The sequence below is a fragment of the Polypterus senegalus genome, chromosome 8 (genome assembly GCF_016835505.1).
Source record: "Polypterus senegalus isolate Bchr_013 chromosome 8, ASM1683550v1, whole genome shotgun sequence".
Taxonomy (NCBI): domain Eukaryota; kingdom Metazoa; phylum Chordata; class Cladistia; order Polypteriformes; family Polypteridae; genus Polypterus; species Polypterus senegalus.
In genome coordinates, this window is record NC_053161.1 from 118,059,816 (window position 1) to 118,081,882 (window position 22,067).

Below are 22,067 nucleotides of genomic sequence, written 5' to 3' on the forward strand. Positions count from 1 at the left end.
AAATTTTTGTAACAATAATAATAATAAACTATAGGGTGGTCCAGATCTAATTATGCAATTTTAATTACGCTATAACTTATTAAGTTTATTACATAGAAAATCACCCGAAAAATCCCGGACTATCGAGAAGTGTGCAAACTGACGACATGAAGAATCGTCTTCGCGCCAAACTGGAATCATCTCCATATAAATCAAAGTCATCCAGACGATCGGGATCTGCATAATTAGATCTGGACCAGCCTGTATTACAGTATAGTATATCCTGTAAATGACTAACCAATACCTACACATTTATTCAAGTTATAAAATATATCTAAAGACCAAATACATGTTTTTTGAGAATATTTTAAAAGTCACTATTCAAACATGCATTTAAATGTAACCAGTGGTCCAATGTATTGTCTGGAATTGCCCAGCTGCTTCCGTGAACCTGCTGTCAGCTACAATATTATGATACTGCCTGAATTTAGGGGCACTAAAATGTTTCAGTTTATGGTGAGAAACTTATCCCTAGGTCTGCAATGAGGGTTTTTGCTGATAAGGTTATGTGGTCTGGGATTATTGATGTTGTGGTTGGAACTACAGCAGCTGGAAGATAAAGGCTTACTGCACCATTGAATAACAGTCATTCTCAGTCAATAATGAAGCAGATATAAGACTACAGTAGTGAGTGCCTGCCTCACAAGCCATCATCCTCGCAGCAGTATCAGGATTCCTGTTTATAAGGTAAATATGTGACACTGTTAATGTCTAATAAATATGGAGCCATACAAATATAATTTACAATGTATTTTACATTGTACTACACGCTGGGCAAAACCCACATGTATACTGAAAAAAGGAGAAGCGACTTATTTAATTTTAGAGCTATTTTTCACAACAGTTTTTGCTTGTTTATCTGATAGGTTGCAACAATTGACTGCTTTCTGAATTGAGGGTTTTGTTTCAAGAAGTGAGTCTGCCATGAAAGTTTGAGGTGAATTATGGTAAAGTTTACTGCTAATTTGTAAATTCTTAATAGTAAAATTTTTAAAGTGTCACTGAGAAATTAAAATATTTATTTTGGGCTTTTTAAGAACACAGTACAAGGGGACCTTGAAGTTATTCTGGAATTTCTGGAAGAACACAGGAGATGTAAGAAAGAAAATGATCAAGATTTCATTAGAGGTGAGAAAAAAAGAACATTCTAGGCATCTTTTATGAGTCTGTACCCAAAGCTAACAAAACTATGCAATGAAATAAATATGGTTATGCAAACTATCTATAATATAGTATTTTTTAAAAATATCTATAGTATAGAGATTATCCATCTTCCTATTCTGTATCACCTCTCTTGTCGTTATATCTTCTTTCTTATATATCTTAATTAAATTCAGAAAGGGCAGCACGGTGGTGCAGTGGGTAGCACTGCTGCTCCGCAGTTTGGAGACCCGGGTTCTCTTCCTGGGTCCTACATGCATGGAGTTTGCATGTTCTCCCTGTGTCTATGTAGGTTTCTTCCCACAGTCCAAAAACATGCAGGTTAGGTGCTTTGGCAATCCTAAATTGTCCCTGGTGTGTGTGTGTGTGTGCCCTACGGTGGGCTGGCACCCTGCCCTGGGTTTGTTTCCTGCCCTGTGCTGGCTGGGGTTGGCTCCAGCAGGCCACTGTGACCCTGTAGTTAGGATATAGCGGGTTGAATAATGAATGGATGGATGGGTAAATTCAGAAATAACTGACCTTTTTAAGACTCTATTAGCAAATGTTCTCAACATGGATATCTGAGAAAATAACTACGTACTATCTGAAAAATAAATGTGTCGGTCCTTTTCAAACATTAATGGAAATGGAAATGAGAAAAAACACTTTTTAAATCTCTTATCTATTCTTATTTTCATTTGGCTCAGATATGGATAAAAAATGATTAAGTGGCAATACACGTTTTGAATATGTGTGCACCACTCTAAATATACTGTCTCATAAAACTTAAATGCCATAAACATTTACTCACATATTCTGCACATTTTTATACAAACTGTTTTGTTTATATTCGTATGCACTACTTAGAATCTTAACATGTTTGTCTCAGAGTTTATCAGGAAAAAACATTGTTTTCCTCAACAATGAAAATTTGTCTTTATGAAGAAACTTTCACCCATTTTTATAAACCTTTTCATGAAAAGATTTAGATACAATCAAGTTCACAAAGTTAAGAATTACTGGTTAATAGAAAAAGATTGTTTATCATAACCACATATTAGTTTTCTTAATTATCATTTTACCATAAATAACATTGTTCATCAGTCTTCTTGAACTTATTTCTCCAGAAAACAACATTTTTGGATTCCATTGCTATGAATACTATAACAGTGATGTAAATACAAAGTGTGATTTATTACATTTTCCAGAACACATCTTCAAGAGTGAGGTATGTTTCTTGTCTAACAGAGCAAATCCTAATGAAAACTAAAGAAGGTCATAAAATGGTAGCCTTGACCCCAAAAATCATATCTTGGTAAAGTAACTTAATTGTTTTAACTGACAGAGCAAATAATTTATACTGCATTTCTTATCATGCCACCTTTAAAGTATTTATGTTGTGAGAGAGTATTTCTTCTCAATGCTGTCAACACAGCAGTTCCATTGCTGTTGCAAGTTTTTGTTTTTCTGGTGTATAATCATTGCAGACATAATATATTATGCCACTAATACTAAGTTTTCTATTATTATTTTCTACATCTTGTCCAGCATTTAGAGAAAGAGCCTTCCAGTTTAAACATCGGGGATGTTTCCACAGTGTCTCCAGATAATCAGCTGAACCACTGTATCTCGTCAGACCCTGGGCTCAATTACAGTGATAGCAAAGTGGCAAAAAGTAAGATGGTTAAGTTACAATATGGTGCTTCTATTGGGAGTTTCAAATCAGACGTCCTGAAAAATTTACAGACACAAAACAGCGACATAATATTAACATTACATTTCCAACTCTGACTCACTATGTAACCAAAAGCAAGTCACTATGTGCCAACTTAAAAAAAAAATAAATTGATAGGTTTAATATAAACACTGTGTCTACTTGCAATGAGACTTCAGATAATGTAAAAACAAAAAAAAAAATTTTTTTATTTATTTAAATGAACATTCATAAAAATATATTTCCATCCATTTTCTAAACCTGCTTAGCTCCTATGCAGGGTCACAGTGAGCATGTCTACTCTTGCATTGCAAGGGCCCAACCATGAACATAAATAACAGTTGGATAATTTAAAGCTGCCATTTAACCTCAACTGCACAGTGCTGGAGCATAGTAGGAAGTCACAATGTCTGGCAGAATTACATGCTGACATTGAGAGAACATGAAAACTTAATATAGACAGTGTTGGCTATGAATCAAATCACTAGTACTAAAACACTGTGTTGGAGTCTGTCTTGAGCAGACCCAAACATATTCTCCTAATTTTCCAATAAATAAGTGTGAACTCTTCTGAATTGTTTAAAAAATGTCTGGATTTGGATAAATCAGCCAAGTAGATTGAAGATAGATGACTATTAGTGCAAATAACATATGGGAGGAAAGTGGCCAGGGGCTATGTAGTCTAAAATGGAACATCCTTAAATGAGGAATAACAGAAAACTAACACTAAAATTCAAATTTCATTTGGCAAATTTTGAACAATTTCATAATTGTAATTCAGATTATGGTGTAAAGTTGTAATATGCAATAAATTGAAACACTCCTGTTTAAAATTGGAAGCAGAAACTATTAACGATAATAGTGTCATAAAATATAAGAAAAATACACACAGCCAAATATGCTGTAACTTGAACCCACCAACCCAGTGCCAGGTGGTCTACCCTCCAAAAATTGAATGGGATTTCTTTCTGTGGTGTAAAGGAATTACTGTATAATGGTTTGCCTGCTTAATGTTATTTGCACCTGTGATTAAGTTGATTTATGCAGGGAAACATTAACTATAAATACCAAATCAATGAGTTATATAGGAAACAAACAGCAAAATCACATGCAATGATTCTTAATTATCCAATGAATAAATCCATCCACCCAATTTCTCACCCTGTGTATCCAGGGTTGGTTTCTTGTTAGCATGTTTGATATGCATCTGTCTTGCATTATTTTTAACTTAATATTCATTAAATAATTGGAGGAGTTACAGTTTGCTTCTTAATTATTATAAACTGGTTTTTTTTTCCAAACAATATAATTTGAGGACAAAGTGTGATTCCTTTTATTTTGCCCTGCATGTTAAGTAAATGAATTAAAAGTCATTTTAAGAGAATTATCATTTTGCAAGATGAAGAGAATTAATAGCAGAGCAGGCTCTGAAAATCATACTGATCAATTTGTGTGTACTCTTAAAGTGAGAAAATGCATTTTGTAACATTTAGTTTATACATTTTTTATGATTCTTTTTGGCTTTGTACTTGATAGCATTAATTCGACTGAAAACGAGTTAGGCACTGATTTGTCATGTTACCTCATTTAATTTATTGTACGCTATACAAATGGTTAGCGCTGTTGCATCACTTCTCTACGAGACCAGGAGCTTAGACACTTTTGCATGAAGTTTACATCATGTTTTCCCAGTGTTTATGAAGGCTTATCTCTATTAAATCTGAATTTCCTCCCACATCACAAAGAAATGTGTGTTAGGTTAATTTGGTAGCTTCAAATGAGTGTAGGAAATATGAAATGAACTGGCCAGTTACCTGGGACTGGTCATCTTCTAGTGCCTGATATTTCAGGTGCAAATAATGGGTGGATAGATTAGAAAGAAAACATAATAAATAAAAGATTGATGGTATTTAAATGAGTAGATTCTCGCAGGTCCAAAGATCCAAGTCTGATTCCTGGTCCAGCCCATCTATTTTTGAACCCAGCCATTGATCCACACTGAATCAACATTTTCCTCTGCAGGTTTACTGGAAACTGCAGTCTATCCCAGCAGCATCAGGCACAAGACATACCCCCATACATGGATAAGACACTAGTCAGTTGCAGGACACGTTTGCCCCACTTTACTGTCTGCAATTAAACAAACACACTTATTTTTGAGAGTCTGGAACAGAACAGTGGAGAAAACCCACACTACTACTTGACAACATCCTGAATAGTCAATTATGTATGGTCTTTGTTCTTCTCATGCCTCATCACGTGGGTCTCCTTCCTTATCCCAAGGATGTACATTAGGCTAAATGGTAATTTCTAAGTTTGCCTTGTGCACAGTATTGGACTGGCATCCCATCCAGATATGAATATGATCTTCTCCCCACTTTGCCTTGTACTGGAAACAGCCTTATATTATATTGGCACTGTATTGCTTTGAATTACTCCATAGGTGGTTAAATATATAATTTTCTTATATCTTACTATTTGTCTTTAAGAAAAGAAGATACGCCTTTTCCAGTTCCTATTTGAAATGCTGGAGGACCCGAACATGGCTCATTACATCTCCTGGGTACATCAATCTAGTGGCATGTTCCAGTTTTCTTCTGAAAACAAGGACAAACTGGCAGAGATCTGGGGTCGAAGGAAAGGCAACAGGAAAATAATGACCTATCAGAAAATGTCCAGAGCTTTGCGCAATTATGCAAGAACAGGGGAGATCACAAAAGTTAAAATGAAACTGACATACCAGTTTAGTGGATTTATTTTGAACTCCTTAAGAAAAGAATGTCAGTTTATTGACAAACAGGCTGCTTATGTGGAGATGGTGCCAGGTTTACAAGACTAGTCAAGGGTATAATCAAATGCTCAAACTGCTTTTAGGAAGAAATGGCATCGCATTTAGAGGTGCCTCTGAAATGTGTTATCTACATTCTGTTACAGAATCAGAGCCAAGATCAAACATCAGTACCAAAATATTATTGTCACGTAACGAGTGAACACGAGACACTAAGATTGATGTCTTTAACCAACACTAACAAAGAATACTTGCAACTTCCCAGACTACATGAACATGTCCATTAGCTCAACAGTCTGAATCACATTTTATGCTCTGAGGCTAGAGCGGTTACTATAAGGTTAAAGTTTCAAGCCTGGGAAGGCAATGACCTGGGAAAAATAGATGTAAACCATCCTCCCATACATTACTGAACCACTCTATCCATATACCCAGATTCGGAGAGGCAACAGTCTACCCTGGCAGCATTGGGCACAAGGTAGGAGGTCAATTTGGAGGCACCAATCAACAAAATATGCTCCCTGGTGGAAGATGAGACACAGAAGGGGAGAACTTGTAAATCCTTCAAAGACAGTGAAGCATGGCAGATTTGTAAGTAAGACTCTAGTGCTGTGACGTGTCAGCAATAACCACTGTGACCCCATGCTTTCCTGTTAAAATAATTTGAAAAACTGCACATTTACAAAATAGAGAATAGTAAAACTTTCACAACTACCCTAATTAGTGTTGGAATGGTACTAAAATTTTGATTTTGGTATCAGTACCAGCTTTCGGACCTTAGTCACTATGCCAAAATGGTTTGGAAGTGAATAATGAATAACTCCCCTCTGTCTCACAACTGCTTCCTTCATTCCCCCAGCCCAAAAATATGCAGGCACCTCTTTATTCTGCTGTACAATTGTGTGTTTCCCTGTTGCACTGCACTTTGCAAATCATTAAAAGAAGTGAGTTTGGAGTTGTTCATTGCAGTCTCTGGAACATTTCTATAAATTCTGTATACTGTATACATTTTAAGGCCAAGGGGGCTGATGGGCCCTTTGGTGATTCTACCTAGAATACATATATTAATTTGAACAGTTAAACAAATTGAACTTGTCATGCTAATAAAAAACTAATAAATGAGTAGCTTGAAAAATCTCATTTACTGCTGGTACTATACTGTTTGGTAAACTGAGTTTTTTTTTGCTACTTTTTTAGTACAGGTATACAGTGCAACCCTAACCCTGATACAGAAAATGGAGACAGGAATAGCTAGATGCTTTAATGAATGCAAAAACTAAATAAGGGGCTGACAGTTGTCAAATGTCTTATTTTTACCCACTTAGCTTATTTTAGCATTGATACGGTGTGATGAATCTTTGCAACCTAGCATTTAGGAGACATAATGGATGGGCATCAATCTATACTTGAACTTCTAATTATTAACACAGTAAATGCTGCAAACATCACAGGCCTGGCTATTTAAAGATTTAAACTATATTTTTCAGTTTAGTGGATTCTTCATAACTACAGTAAAAAACAGGATATATTCATGTTGGAAAATATCTGAACAATTACCTATAATCACTTAATAAATACTTAATGGTAATGCAGCCCAAAATACAGTAAATTTGAATTTTATCTTTTCCTAGTTAAATAGCTGTGAATAAAAATGCGCTCCAAAGAATAAATCAATCAGGACCATTTTTATGAGGTGATTCCTCTTGGGATAAAACAACTATACACCCAAAACACTCTGTAAAATGGCCTCGTTCCAATAGGCTGAGGAACATTGCCCTGTCCTGGACACTAATAGAGTTTCCCTCATAGACTAAACAGATACTACTGATATATGCTGCTATATTTTCGTTACGTGAAATGAGTATTAATGAAAGCATTTCCCAAAACCACATTTCATCTACATGAGCCCTGAGTCTTTTCATCATTTAAAAAAATATATATACGAGCAGTTCGCCTTGCTGCTAAGTTATCTTTACTCTTTTCTGGTATCTGCACCGCCTTCTGTATATTTTGTTAGAAACACTCTTCCCTGAAACAGGGACACCTTGAAGACCTCACGGAAACCACAACACGAACACAATATGACATTTGCGGCTTGCCTCCTCCAGACTCTATGTAATTTATGGGACAGCTTGTTTATTAGGTTTCCACGACATGCCTACTCACTTTTGATCTGATTCAGTGCTGTGTAAAAGGAGATTTTATATTATTTTTTTCTTTTTATTAAACAGTTATTGACCAGTGTCTCTGTTGTATGTTTTATATTGTGCTTGTGGGCTGACATAACGTTCTACCTTAAGTCCATAATATTGTACTGTATTTTGAGCTCATTCCATTTTATGATGTGAACTTTTACATTTGCATCTATTTATTTAGAAGAAAATGAATTTTCAAATTACAAGTATAGAAAGACAGTACTGTATAAAGTGATTCTTTCATTAATCCAGTAAATTATTCTCTAAAGTAGAAATATTAAACTCTAGTCCTGGAGGCCTGCAGTGGCAGCATGTTTTTGCTTTAACTAATTTTTTTATTAGAACCCATTTACATACTACTAAAACAATATATTTTTAGGCTTAGGCCTGTCTATTTCAGTAATCCTCAATTAATAATAAGGTGCAAATGACAAAGGAGCCATCAGCTCTCCAGCTACTGTGCTTCTTTTTAAATCTATGTACATGCATAATGAAGTATCTGTGTTAATGCAATTTTGTGAAATAAATGAGACAGAAGGTAAGGACCAAGAGGTAGAAATCTCTTCTGGACTAACAACATATGGATTCTCAGAAAACCAAAAATCTACAGCGTAATACAGATGTATCTTGGAAGAATGAAAGCACTAACAAGCCATATAATTAAATGCAATTTTTCATCATCTTCAATAGGGTGGTCCAGATCTAATTATGCAATTTTCATAACCCTATTATTAAGTTTATTACATAGAAAATCACACGAAAAATCCCAGACCATTGAGAAGTGTGCGACATGAAGAATCGTCTTCGTGCCGAACTGGAATCGTCCCTGCATAAATCAAAGTCATCCAGACGATCTGGATCTGCATAATTAGATCTGGACCACCCTGTAGACCTGGCTTCTTTTCACAAAACTAGTTGGAATAAAAAACTGTAGCCGCTGTGAACCTCCAGGACCAGAGTTGTGTACCTCTGCTCTACAGTAAACAGACCAGACAAGGTTGAAAAAGGCTGTAATCAGTCTCTCCTGACTGGGGTGCAGGTGTGGATATGACATTAGCCCATTATAAGGCACACCTGCACACACACATGGTCATAAGCATTAAGCACAAAACCACACAAATATTATTTATATTACCACAATACTTCAAAGCTCCAAAATAAGGAGAAACATACATTAAACAAGTGCGCAAAGTCTGAAAGTTGTGTCTTTACAAAATTGAAAAAATGTTCTACTATTCTTGTGGTGATGAGAAATAAGTAGCAAGCAGATGTGCTGCAGCGAAAGCACATGATTTTATTCATAAGCAGGTGGCCAAGATGAAAGAAACTGAAATCTTATTTTTTGTGACTTTTGTGAATTAGTATTAAGAAATTAGTATACATCTGAAAAAACAATCATTTTCCAAAACCTATTTTAGGTAAATAAAGGTATTAATAAAACATGAATAACATCATGATAAAACAACAGCTTTTGAAGATTATTATGAAAATGGCCTTCCATTTATTTTATGAATTTACTTTCATATTACATGGTGTAGAGGAGCCAAGTCTATTTCAGCTGCCACACAAACCAACCATGGATTGTACACTGGTCCATTGTATGGCAATTCTCTTTAATAAAACCCCTGTGTGTGTCCAGGTGTCCGTGTTTGTGTCTTCTGGTGAAGTGCGCATGCGTGGGGCCACACGGCATGTGTTCAGTCTCTTCCTGTGCATTTCCTGTGCAGAGAGAGAGACAGACACACACACATGCGCGCGAGAGACAGACACACACACAGGGGCGTGCACAGGCGCACGTGCGACACACACACACACACACACACACAGGCACGCCTTTATTTTTTTCCCTGTGCTTAAAACTCATTTAAAAAAAAGTGTTTTTAGCGAGCGGGTCGTAAGGCTATAGCGTAAACTCTTGCAGTATTAGTTTTCTCTGTTGTTCAAGGTTTTCTCAGTGTTATTCAATGTTTTTACATTTAGTTTACTATTACGCTGTGCATTCAATGGTATAATTAACTATATTTGTGCTTAAAAACTTATATATATATCACGCTTCAACTTTCGCGGCTTCACTCTATCGCGATTTTTTTCTCATACACGCTTACGTTACTACGCATGCGCTTTCTGAGAACTTTTATCTAAGCCCCATGATGGCGCCTAAACGTGCTGCTTTTTCTAACTAAGAGCCGGAGGAAGATGCTTACTATCCAGGAGAAGGTGATATGATTAAAGATGGCAATACCCTACAAAAGCCTCCTCACGCATATGAAAAGACAGCGCCAGCAACTGCCTATCAAGATGTTGTTCAGCCGCGCACCCAGACACCCACTGCCTACTCTTAGTATTCCTTCACTGAAGACAACAACGCACCTGCTCAAGATACTTCACCACCTCTGAAGACTCTCCTACTGAGGTCGTGCCTTCTTAGGTTAGTGGTTGTGTGCAATTAAATGTACAGTACAATAATCTACTATATAAAAGCGTTCAGGATTTTCCTTCCGTCCCGTGAGAGCAAAGCGTAGCGGTATTCAGCTTATTACAGACTTAACTACTTGCGGTTTGAGGTACGAAGCGACGTGATGTGAGCAGAGTTCTGGTGCTCTCATCGTTCCCTTTCTTTTGTGCCCGATGCGCTGGAAAAATGGACAAAATGATGTCTCTGGAAATAATTAATGTTGATGGAGTACAAATGCCTCACCGCATAGTAAATATCAGGGGAGATGGTGCTTGCTTATTCTCATCTATAGCTTATTTAGAGCATGAAACTCCGTCTTTAGCGGTACAGATTCGGACTGACATTGTACGACTTTGGACCGGCACTTGAGGGGATAAAAAAAAACATAGGTTTTCGGGAGATTGTATGAATGGGCACTTTGATGTTCTCATTCTCTACACTTACATGCCTGATGTACACATGGAGTGCACAAAAATTGAGGATAAAAGTCGGTCGCCTTAAAAGGCGAGTGCGCCTAGTAATATGATATTTGTAACGTCTAATATGTATTATTTTGTCTAATATATTGGGTAATACGAGTGTAATGGTGACTAAAGGGTGTTATTTCATGTCTAGACGGCTCTAATAATGTTAAAAAAGGTATTTAGAAGGTCGTAAACAGGTTTTCTATACTCTGCGAAAATATTCGATTTATAAATAAAGAATCCTACTTCGCGAAAATTCATTTATCATGGTAGAGTCTGGAACGGATTAACCGTGATAAACGAGGGTTCACTGTATACTGTATTTACATACAGTTCATATGGTCTGGAATGGATTAATTGTATTTACATACAATCCTATGGGGGAAATTACTTCGGTTCACGACCAAATCGGGTTTTAACCAGAGTTTTGGAACAAATTATGGTCGTGAACCGAGGTTCCACTGTATTACTGTCAGACAAAATTACAGGCATTTTACGGAAATACAAACCAGTATTACTGAGAGAGAAAATTAAAGGCACACAGTACAGTGACGCATATTACAGCCACATAAAAGGTCCCTTGCCATTTAATATAGACTGTTCCTACTAATGTTTATGCACTACTGTTCTAGCGCCCATTATTGTAATGAGCTTAATGTCTAGTATTCTATATAGTATAACTTGATTTTTTGTGTTTGATAGAATTAGGAAACTTGCTGCCAGACAAAATGTTTTGCTAAAATTATAGGAAGCTTAGCTGATACTTCTGCAATTTGATCTAAACATTAGATCAACAGTCCTAGTAGCTGAGATGAGGTAGCACCAGTCACCTACATACCATACCTAACAGGCCAATAAAATTTGTTTTACTGATCAATGGACATTAAAATTAATTTCCCATTTCAATTTATAAACCTACTACATTACAGTATTTCTCAATTGCTTAGACACTACTGCCAAACATACCAACTAAAAATTCCAAACCATACCACCATCTAACAAACTACAAATCCATAAACGCTATCCCCTATTTTGAACAAGATTCAGATTTGTTTCACTTTTTTTGCAAAACTCTATACACAAATGCCTTCATGTATCATTGGCTTCGCTATACGGTCATTTAGAAAGCACTGGCTTCAATACAGTCAGCAAGGCAGGGACACATTTAGCACACAATTCCCCTGCTTTTCATATTCATTTTTGGAGTATGCCAAAGCATGGGAGTACGCAATTTTGCGGCAGATATGGGAGGCAACTGTAAGATGGAGGTGGGGTTAGGTATGGGTTGTATGATACCAGTATTGGGGTCCAAATTCTGGTATCGATATCTAGGTCAAAATTTTAGTTCCAATTCAAAACACTCAAACATTACACACAAATAGCACTGCGCTTAAATGTTAATTCTGCATAATCTTTGTTAATAATTGGCCATTAGAGCAAATGTAAGCATCACATTAATAGCAACAGAACAAAAATCTCCAGTCCAACATTAAAAACAGGAATATGGTAGAAATTTTTGTTTGTTCCTGAATTCTTGTCTCTTCAGTTTTATCCAAGTTATTTGGTTCAGAGAAAATGTTCTAAAATCAGTTGGAAATATAGATAGTAGTTCAATGTGACATCATTGTTGTAACCTGAGGTAAAGGGCAAAGGATAGCTTGCCACTGTGCAATATGATGCCCTTCCATATGCTGCACCTGTCAGAGGCTCAGTCTGCTTGGCTGAGGATGAAAACCTCTTATTCCACAGTTACATACATTTTTGCTCCTGACACAGAAACCTGCTGTCTAACGAAGGATGACTAGCCAGGAAGGAATGTTCCCGTGAGTGATTCCTTGTCAGTGAAAGTCGTGATAGTAAGTAATGAGTGAAATCGGTGTTTCACAAAAAAAACACCTCACAAAATAAATTGTATTTTGCTTCCAGCAAAATTTGTGCTATTGGTAGAAGAAGAAAGATATTTAGTTCCTGTCTGGGAACATATACATGAATGAATTCTGTATGTATCTGCCTATCATTGTATATTTAAATAAAGATCTCTAGTAAAAAAAAAAAAACAATAATCAGAGTCTCATTCTGTCTCATGTGGACATTTTGTTGACTTCCCAGTTGTATTCCAATATCATGGCCACCACTTTGTTAATTATGATGACAATCTTGATCATAATCCTAAAGATGCATCAGCGACAGAATAGAAACTTAAAGCTCAACAACACTTGGAGAATGCATATTCTCAACCTCTTCTGTAGAAAACAAGAAACAGCAAAGGGAGATTGATGGCTCTTGGTATGGTGGCCCCGATACTGGCAGGCATTGGAGCAGCAATCTAATATAATGAGATTTTCTTGTGGATAAAACACAGTAACATACATAATGGGGCATGTGACTTAGTTTGGCATGTGTGTTCATGTAGAAAATATGTAACGTATCGTGGTAATAAAAGAAATGCACTGTGCATGCATTATGATGTCAGCAATAGTTATAAATAAAATTGAATTTACTGGTGTTTCACATGCAGATTAAATGCACTGCACAGCTGCAGAGAAGAACAAAGTTAAACATGAAAGTATGAATGAGGCTTTAGGGAGCAGCATCCCCACATTCTTTAATAAAAAAAACCCTTAAAATCCATGTATCTGCCTCTGCCGAAATAAAATTTATACAGTCCATGCCTTCTCCATCAGAAAAACACTATGGCTTTTATGTGAGGGTAGGCAGCTGAAAACTCCTTTGCTTCAAATTCAACATGGTAGCAAATGGCTTAAATTTACAAAGTTTTACCTGGAGAAATCACAAAACATCTTGAACAATGTCATTTGGCCTGACAAACCATACTCCATACTGGGTCTTTGTTACTGTATTTTGTATCAGATGAAATCTGTCCAGTATTAAAATAGTGATAGAATTATTAGGATTAAGCTAGCTCTCAGTAATACACAAAATGCCAAAATGCCTGAACACACCATGATTTGCTATGAGAGGTGAGAGTTCATCAATTTCATTTGAACCTGCTCGAACAGTCAGTGCTTTTATTCTCACTCCGGATCTTTGCCTTTTCAGTCATCGGATTTTTGTCTAATGACAGCTCTTGTGTTAGGATGAAACCTAGGTGCTTAGGCCCTCTGGATCACAGTGTAAGAGGCTGAATATGAACATATTTAACAAAACTCACATTTAGTTTCTCAATGTCTCTTAATGTTTCCAGGTTTTGCAGACATAAGGTAGCCTTCAGATTATCTTTACAAGCTTCAAAGAAATCACAGTAGTTTATCTAAAAGGCAGTTGAATGGAGCCAGCATTCAGGTTTACAGTGACAGGAGAAGCTCTTTTGTAAATGTAAAATCAATGTATATTATTTCTATTGAATACTTTTATTAAACAGATCACCTCTAATCCTAACACAAATGAAAATGTAAATAAAAAGAGATTATAGAGCTTCTATAAAAGGCTACTGTCAGTACAGCAGCCAAAAACATGGTTTTAGATTATTAGGGGCTGGTGGGCACCTTCTTTATGGGAGGAATAAAGTAGGATAGGTAGAAAAACTGATTAATTGAATTTGTAATGGCTTTAAAACTATACCACTGACACTTAGGATGAGGCATAGGCTTTTTAGAGTAGCATTTTGCAGAAGACAAACCCCAGTAGCAGCATAGACATTAATAATTGAACTTTTTGGATTCTTCCCCTGGTTGTGGGACTTTGTTTGGATTAACCCACAACCTGATCTCTCACCTAATCAATAAAATTTTCCAGTTACACTTTATCAGTTATTTTGGGTGAAGTGGGTGGTAGTGAATACAAAGGAATGCAAAATGGAGGAAGAGGGTTCTTGTTGTGGAATGATTTAAACAGGAAAGACAGGTCGGTGGAGCTGGCTTGTTTTTGATGTTTGTGTAATAAAAGCAGCAAATTTAGTTGAATCCTCTTTCTTAGTTATGGTTAAAGTTTTCTTACTAGAGTGTTTTTTATGTAAATATTACGGGGCTCCACCCCCTGCTCACTTTGTTCGGCCACCTCTAGGTTTGGTTAACCGGATATACAAATTAAACAGATTGTTATTTTCAATTCATTAATTTTCATTCATTTTTTATTTTTTGATATTTGCCAGTAATAAAGCTGTAGTGAATGAGTTATTCCCCCTCCCCCCGGGGTGCTCTACGCGCCAGCCACTTCACATCTCTGCCTCTCACATTGTGAAGCGGGGGCCTGAACGCATTCTAAGGAGATGCAGTCGCTCCCCCAAAACCCCCTCTTAAACAGTGATACAATGGGAAACAAATCATTTTTTTTTACCTCCTCTATGCTCGATCGGCTAGCTTGCTGCTGCTGCTGCTTGTGCTGTGCTACTTGATCTGAATGTCTCGCAATGCATCGAACATTTAAAAGCCTGTACAGCAGTTGTCCTTTTGTTTCACTTCCTTGTCTCATGGGACGTTAAAGTGTCTCTAAGAAAATCACATCTCAAACCAAGATTTTTTTTACTATAGTAGAGAGGTGACAGAATTCAATGCTTTTCGGTTTTGCATTTTGGTAGTTGCTGTACCCTTTAAATTTTATTTGTTTCATGTGCAATTATTTTTGTATTTTTGGATATCCTGGATTATTTCTAAGCATTCTACTTTTTTTGCTGGAATTATTATATACTTTAATTTTTGATGCTAACTTTTGTTGTTTGATGAAATATTTACTGCCCTTTTTATAAGATCTTGGTGACTGCCTTTTCACTAGTAACTGCTGCAGTCTCATAAAACAAATGAGGTTGTGTATAAGAAGTGGAGCACCTGACATTCTTTTCATAGAATGGCTTCAGTGAATTTGACTAATAATATGCATTATCATATTAGGCTGCTACATAAAATACACTTTTTAATCCAAGTTGCTTTTATAGCTTTAACAATCATTACAAATGGTTACTAAGTACTCAGTGTAAAGATTACAAAAATGCTAGCAGGGAAATGCTTCTGGAGATAATCCTCCATGTGCAATATTCCTTCTACAGGGTGCAATGTATCCTAAGTCCTACCAAAGAAATTCTGAGTTTATGTACAAAGCTGTGTATCTCCAAGTATATTTGGGACTTAAATTAAGGACACTTGGGATTAGCTACTGCTGCAGATTACTGTCTCGGGTCCAAAGTCCAAAGTAGGATGGCAAGAGAGCAAAGTGTCAAATATGTTATCAAAATCCACAGAAAAATAGAAATCTAAATTGGGTTTTGAAAACTGAGGTATTGTTACAGCCAACATTTCATTGTGTGACACTGTGAGCACCCAGGGGCAGAGAAACATTGTCTTTGCATGATTTACTTGGTCAGGTGCTTTGCTTTGTGCCTGACCAAGTTCAGAAAGCCTCAAAAACTATTTGACTGTTGACACTGTGTTTTTGATTAGAGGTGGAAGAAATTATCGGTATTTGTTATGTATGCCAGCAAAGCCCTGACAATGGAATGTTTGCCCAGCAAGATAGAATTGTTTGAATATACATGTCATTACATGCTTTTAGATTGATATCATAGCTCAAATTCATATTCATACTGGTATCATCAAATACTGAATAATGAGTCATTCTACAATAACTGAGGATTATGGTATTGCAAATATCTATGTATGGAAACAACAGAGCATCGCCTGTCAGGATGTTAATACCTGGCTAACCTACAATGTGACATGTGAAACAGCATCAGCAGCATTTCTCAGTAATATACTATTACCAATTGATACATTCTTTCAAGGCAAAAGCCTTACAAAGGTATTAGTGTACACATCTGAAAAATTACAAATATAGATATAAAATTACAGATCATTTCATTTTTCACACAGTGCATTGAAGTAGCTCTCATCTGGACAAGCAGATGAAAGCATGTAGATGTGTGAGGATACCAAATCCTCTTTTACAGAAATAAAACATTTCAAGAAATCAAGAAATTTTTATATTACAAAAAATACTATACATATATGGTCGACATATATTTTATGTATACATTTAAATACCATACACAAGTTGGTGTACATCATATAAACAGAAGAACGTTAGCTCTTGTGGTCTTTAAAGGCTCAAACTGATAATAAAATAAATTAGGATGAGATAAACTACGGCAAGGTAACATGCAATAGAGCTGAAGATGACAATACTTTAGATTATATAGATCACTAATAAAACAAATACCCCAATTCTGTTGCAATATTTATCTTTCAAAGTACTCACACAGCTAACTGAAAACACATTTGCACACAGGTTGCTATTAGTAAGGGCTTCCATGTCGCTGCCACAAGGTGGCATACCATCTCTGTTCATTTTTCTCCTTGGCACACCTCCTCAATCTGCAAAAGTGCACAATCCCCAGAGCTTACCTCACTGCTAAAACTAACTTGTGAAGCTATCTTCCATGTACTCATGGCACTTTCAAATGGTTTTGCGCTTGTATTGTTGTAGTCACAGGCCATAATACCTTAAGCCTGGCATTTCTAGCATGAGCCAAGGTTGGCTATATTTGGCATAAGACTAGACTGGCCCGAGACATGTCTGCTACCAATAAAGGCTATAACCTTCCACACCGCCCATGAATTGCATGTCATAGTACTGAATCAGTTTGTTACGTGCCATGAATGTGCATTGAATTATTTAGGCATATCTGTTTTCTAATTGTCATGAACAGAGCCCTCCAGATATATCATGAATTTAGCAAGTTATAATTAGTCATAATTTTCACATTTAATTAGAGGTTTGTTTGTGGATGTGCATCTTTAGAGACACTATAAAAGAATAACAAAATGTTAATTGCATGGTAATACAGCACTCCCTGGTTCATTTTGATTGCTTTAACTAGTTTGTACTGACTGTTTACAGTGTAAGTACAGTGGCTAACCTGTTGGCACCATAAAACTTGTTAGACATCTTAAGTAACCCATTGTTTTGTAAAATTCATTTAATTCTGAGATTATACCTGCATTAATCTAATAACTGTCCATACTGTAGCAATCTCTACATGCATTACAGTATGGGAATTCCTGCTTGTAGCTTCTTTATAGAAATGCCTCTGTGGACCTTACAGTAAGTTTCTCTCCCGTGAATGCAAATGCACTGAAGTTTTTATAGAACGACTGCCCAGCAAAGCCCCTGTAGTCAATCTCAACGGGAAAACACCTTGCCTTTCACCCTTGTCTATGGCAGTCCAGCACAAGATCTTTTTACTTGGCAATCTTTCTCTATTGGGCTTCCACTAATTAGTCCTCCCATAGGACTGTCAGCCCCTTCGGCAAATTCAAAGAGAGACGCCAATCCTAAATAGCTGCCAGGACTTCCTCTGACCTCTTGATTCTTGCTTACAGGTGCTCTCCAGCCTTCATAAAATTGCACATATATTTCTACAGAGTCACACATATTGATTGTATACTCTTAATTTCCAAGGCGATAGCTTCTGCAATGAGTTCCAGCACCTGGCTATAGTGCCAAGAGTACCAGCATTGCCCTAGAGCCTTTGGGCAGCAACTCAAGATGTGCTCCAAAGTTCTTCTGGCTGGGCATTGTGGACAAACTGGAGAATGAACTTTGCTCCATGTAAAAAACTTGGATGGACTAAGCAAAACAACACTTCCTACATCCTGAACTTCATGAGTTTGTGCTCCAGCTTCCAGCCCTCAACCTGATTCCACCTCATCCAGACCTCTTGCTTCCTCATACTGTTGGCTCTGCAGGACCTCTCTACCTCCATAGTGGGTTTTACTTCCTCCTGCAGCATTCTGCACCCTTCTTTCCCCTTTGCGGAGTCGTACTGGGGGAACTATTATAGCAATATTTAAGGTTTCAGGACACGTCACTTCTGTCACGCTAAACTCATTCAGTTCACTGAAGAAATTAGAAGATAACAGTAAACAGGTGGAAAATAAGCAAAATTGTTCAATTTGTACTTCAGAAGGCCTTCTACATAGTTCCTCAGGACAAAATTAGGGGTAAAATGTTAGGTTGTTAGTGGTTAGATAAATATTAAACTCATTGAAAGTTACACAACAGTAGATGATTGCTGGGGAAAAAAGCCTTGTGCTGAGGATTTGTCTACAATGAGGTCAATAATAGTTCTTTTATTTCCCTTACTATTTAATATGTAATTGTCTCATGCCAATGTGAATCATCTCCCCTTGCTAGGGCTTCACACTGTTGAACTTTCCCCTTTATTTGGTTCTCCAGGCTTGCAACATGAGAACATGCAGACAAAAATTTGCTTCTATTGTTTTATCAAACCACATAAAGGTAAAACATTAAACACAACAGGCAGTACAATAAATTTCATCAAAAAAAGTAAAACTAACTTGGTGTAAAAAACATTTATAAATCACAACAAAGGGCTGAGAATACTAGAAAGCTGATCCAACAAAAGAATGATCAATTAGTGCAGTAAACATGCTAAAATACAAATAAAATTAGGCTCAAGTGAAGTCCTAATATCACATGGGCAAGCACCCCTTTTGCTCATGTACAGCACAGGCACCAAAAAACAGCTTACATGTAGAAATGAATCAAGAAAAACATGGGTAAAGCAGGGCACTATCCTGAAAAACACAACTGTAGTCATGGCCATGCAGGCTAAAATGATAAACAAAAGTCTGCAAAGTCTGTAAAACTAACATACTTTCAAAAAATAAGCTGCTACATGTCAAAAATTGTATCATAAAAATAATTAAACAGTAAAAAAGAGTGATCATGCTTAGTCTTTAAAGCTGCATCCATTTTCTTAGTTGCCCTGTCATAGAGTTTCATAAGAAAATCAGCAAGTACGTTGTTCCAAGCACTTTGGACAACTTTCCCCAGCACTTCTGCTAACTTTGGCTGTTTTCCTTGCTTCTGCATCTCCAGGTAATCCCAGACTGGCTTGATTATTTTAATATCAGTGATCCGTGTAGACCACAACAACATTTACTGCAGAACTTCTTGCCCTTGTTTCTGGCCTTAAATATGTATTTGGGATTACTGTCGTGTTACAGAATGGAATTGCAAATGATCAGATACCTCCCTGATGGTAATGCATGATGGATGAGAATCTGCTTGTACTTCTTAGCAATTAGGATTCCACTAATTCTGAAAAGATCACCAACACCATTCACAGAACTGCAGCCCAAACCATCAGAGAAACCTTTTCTGAGCTTCATGGGTGGCTGCAGACACTCTTTCAGGTAGTCATCCACAGCTCTTATATGGGCAAACAACCCCCTAATTCTACTAAAAAGTTTCAAGTTTATAGTCATCAGTTCAGCCCACCTGCTACTATTGTCTAGCACCCCAGTCCCCGTATTTTTGTGCATATGCAAGTCTCTTAGTGCTGTTTCCAATTTGGAGGAATGGATTTTTGGCAGCAACAATTTCATGAAAACCACTTTAAACAAGTACGTTCTGGACTGTAGAAGGGTGTACTTGGATTCCAGTTGTTTCTGTGAGCTCATAGTTGGTAGTAGTTGCTGGACTTCTTTCAAATATGAAAGGATATAAGTTTGAGGTATCTTTTGTCCGACGAGTTCACATCTCTGATAAGACAGAACGTTTTCTGTGGCATAATGCAAGTACCAAAAAGGCCAAAAAAACCCATATCTTAGTGATTGTCCTTTGGGTGCCTATGATACATTATCCTGAAGTATATTTCAATGCTATAATATACCTCTGCAATTCAACATATTTCTTTTTAATTAGCAGTTCCAAAGTCTTTAAAATGTAATAAATTATAATGAAATTATAAGCTCCCTCACCAAGTCCATTACATAGCATGAGTGCCTTAAAAAGTAAATATTCTGTTTTATTGTAACAGTACATCATTAATAAAATGTAAAGGCATAAAGTGATAGTGATTCCCCACTTATTTAATCTATTTATAGTTTCATAATTAACTTTAATTGCTTTAATGAATGCTGTTGACAAGCTGATATAGTCACAGATTTTCAGCTCAACAAAGTTGGCAAAGTTTTCAGAATTTAGTCAAAGCAGCTGTTTAGTCTTTGTTGGCCTAATGGTAGGTGTAACTCTGCCTTAAAACAGAAAACCCATCACTGAGCTGGGACAATGTGGTGAACTGTATTAGTCAAGTATTGTTACAATATCCTTACAAAATCCCTTGTTTTATTAAACCCCATCTCAATAAATAGCATCCCTGCCTACTAAGCATTCAGTTCAGAGCTGACTGTCCTCTAGCTTTGCTCCTTTTCTAGTAATGGCATGTGTCATTGCAGCCAGTACATGACTTTCTCTCCTTCCTTATCTGTCTGTTTTTTTTTGCCTTGCCAGTTTCAGTCCCACATTCATTTTTCTCTAGGCAATTCATTGTCTGTGAAACAATCCAACACAGACATCTGAATACAGTGTCTGAGTTTAACATCTTTAAAGGGCAAACTGGGTAAACTAATCAACCTTTTTTAGCCATGTATAGGCGAAAGATGGTTAAGTTTCTGAATAACTATAACTGGCATCCCCCTAGTTGGTTGCTGCTCAGTTAGGTTTTGGCTCCACTCAACTCTGTATTGGATAAAACTCATTCAGGTTGAAAATGGATTCTGTTTTTCATTTCCTGATAATAGGGTAGTATTGATAATTGAGGTGGATATAGTTGCACTTCCGAAGTTATAATCTTAATATTACCTAATAATGCATGCATAATTAGTTATGCGCCCAGCTACAATCTCAAAACAAGCTTAAATGGAAACCTCCCTTTATCAAAAACAAGGAAAGCCTGTAAAATAACAACAAAATATATATTACTTTTTACAAGGTGTTTCTTTCTTCTTGATCAAAAAGTAAATTATGAAGCAGCTGCACAGATAGATAGGAACCTAAAAATGATATTTCAGCTCCAGATGGAGCCGTGAGTTGAAACAATGTAAAAAGATGGTTCCTCGCTGCTGCTTCATGGCACGGCTTATGTGTGGTCCAAGGTTGGAGCCCTGCAAGCGTAATGATCTATATTTTATTTACCTATCGCTAGTTTGTAGCTATTTGTTGTATTTTGTTTGTGGTATTTGTTCCGTCTCTGCCTTTTGTTGTTTTACACACGGAGGTACAGTGGCTAGCACTGCTACATTTTTGGGCACAACATTCAGTCCAGCATAGTTATCAGGTGCTTCTCTAGCCCTCAGGGACATTTAAGACCATAACACCAATATAATCATTTAAAACTAGTTCAGCTCCTCCTTCCCCATTGACTTCAATACATTTTGCAAAGTTTGGTGAAGTTCCCAAACATAGTTGTGATTTTGCCGAATTCAGAGCAAAGTGACCTCTATGGGGTCTGGCA

At 36.7% G+C, this 22,067-nt stretch overlaps 1 protein-coding gene across 1 annotated transcript; it reads left to right on the forward strand.

The window, feature by feature from the left end:
* Window positions 1–636: 636 nt before the first annotated feature.
* spi2 (Spi-2 proto-oncogene) lies at window positions 637–7,855 on the forward strand. Its single transcript, XM_039760543.1, has 6 exons — window positions 637–726; window positions 906–986; window positions 1,077–1,167; window positions 2,307–2,407; window positions 2,728–2,854; window positions 5,383–7,855. The coding sequence occupies exons 2-6, from the start codon at window positions 984–986 to the stop codon at window positions 5,730–5,732; spliced, it is 672 nt and encodes a 223-aa protein (XP_039616477.1). The 5' UTR covers window positions 637–726; window positions 906–983; the 3' UTR covers window positions 5,733–7,855.
* The last annotated feature ends 14,212 nt before the right edge of the window (window positions 7,856–22,067 follow it).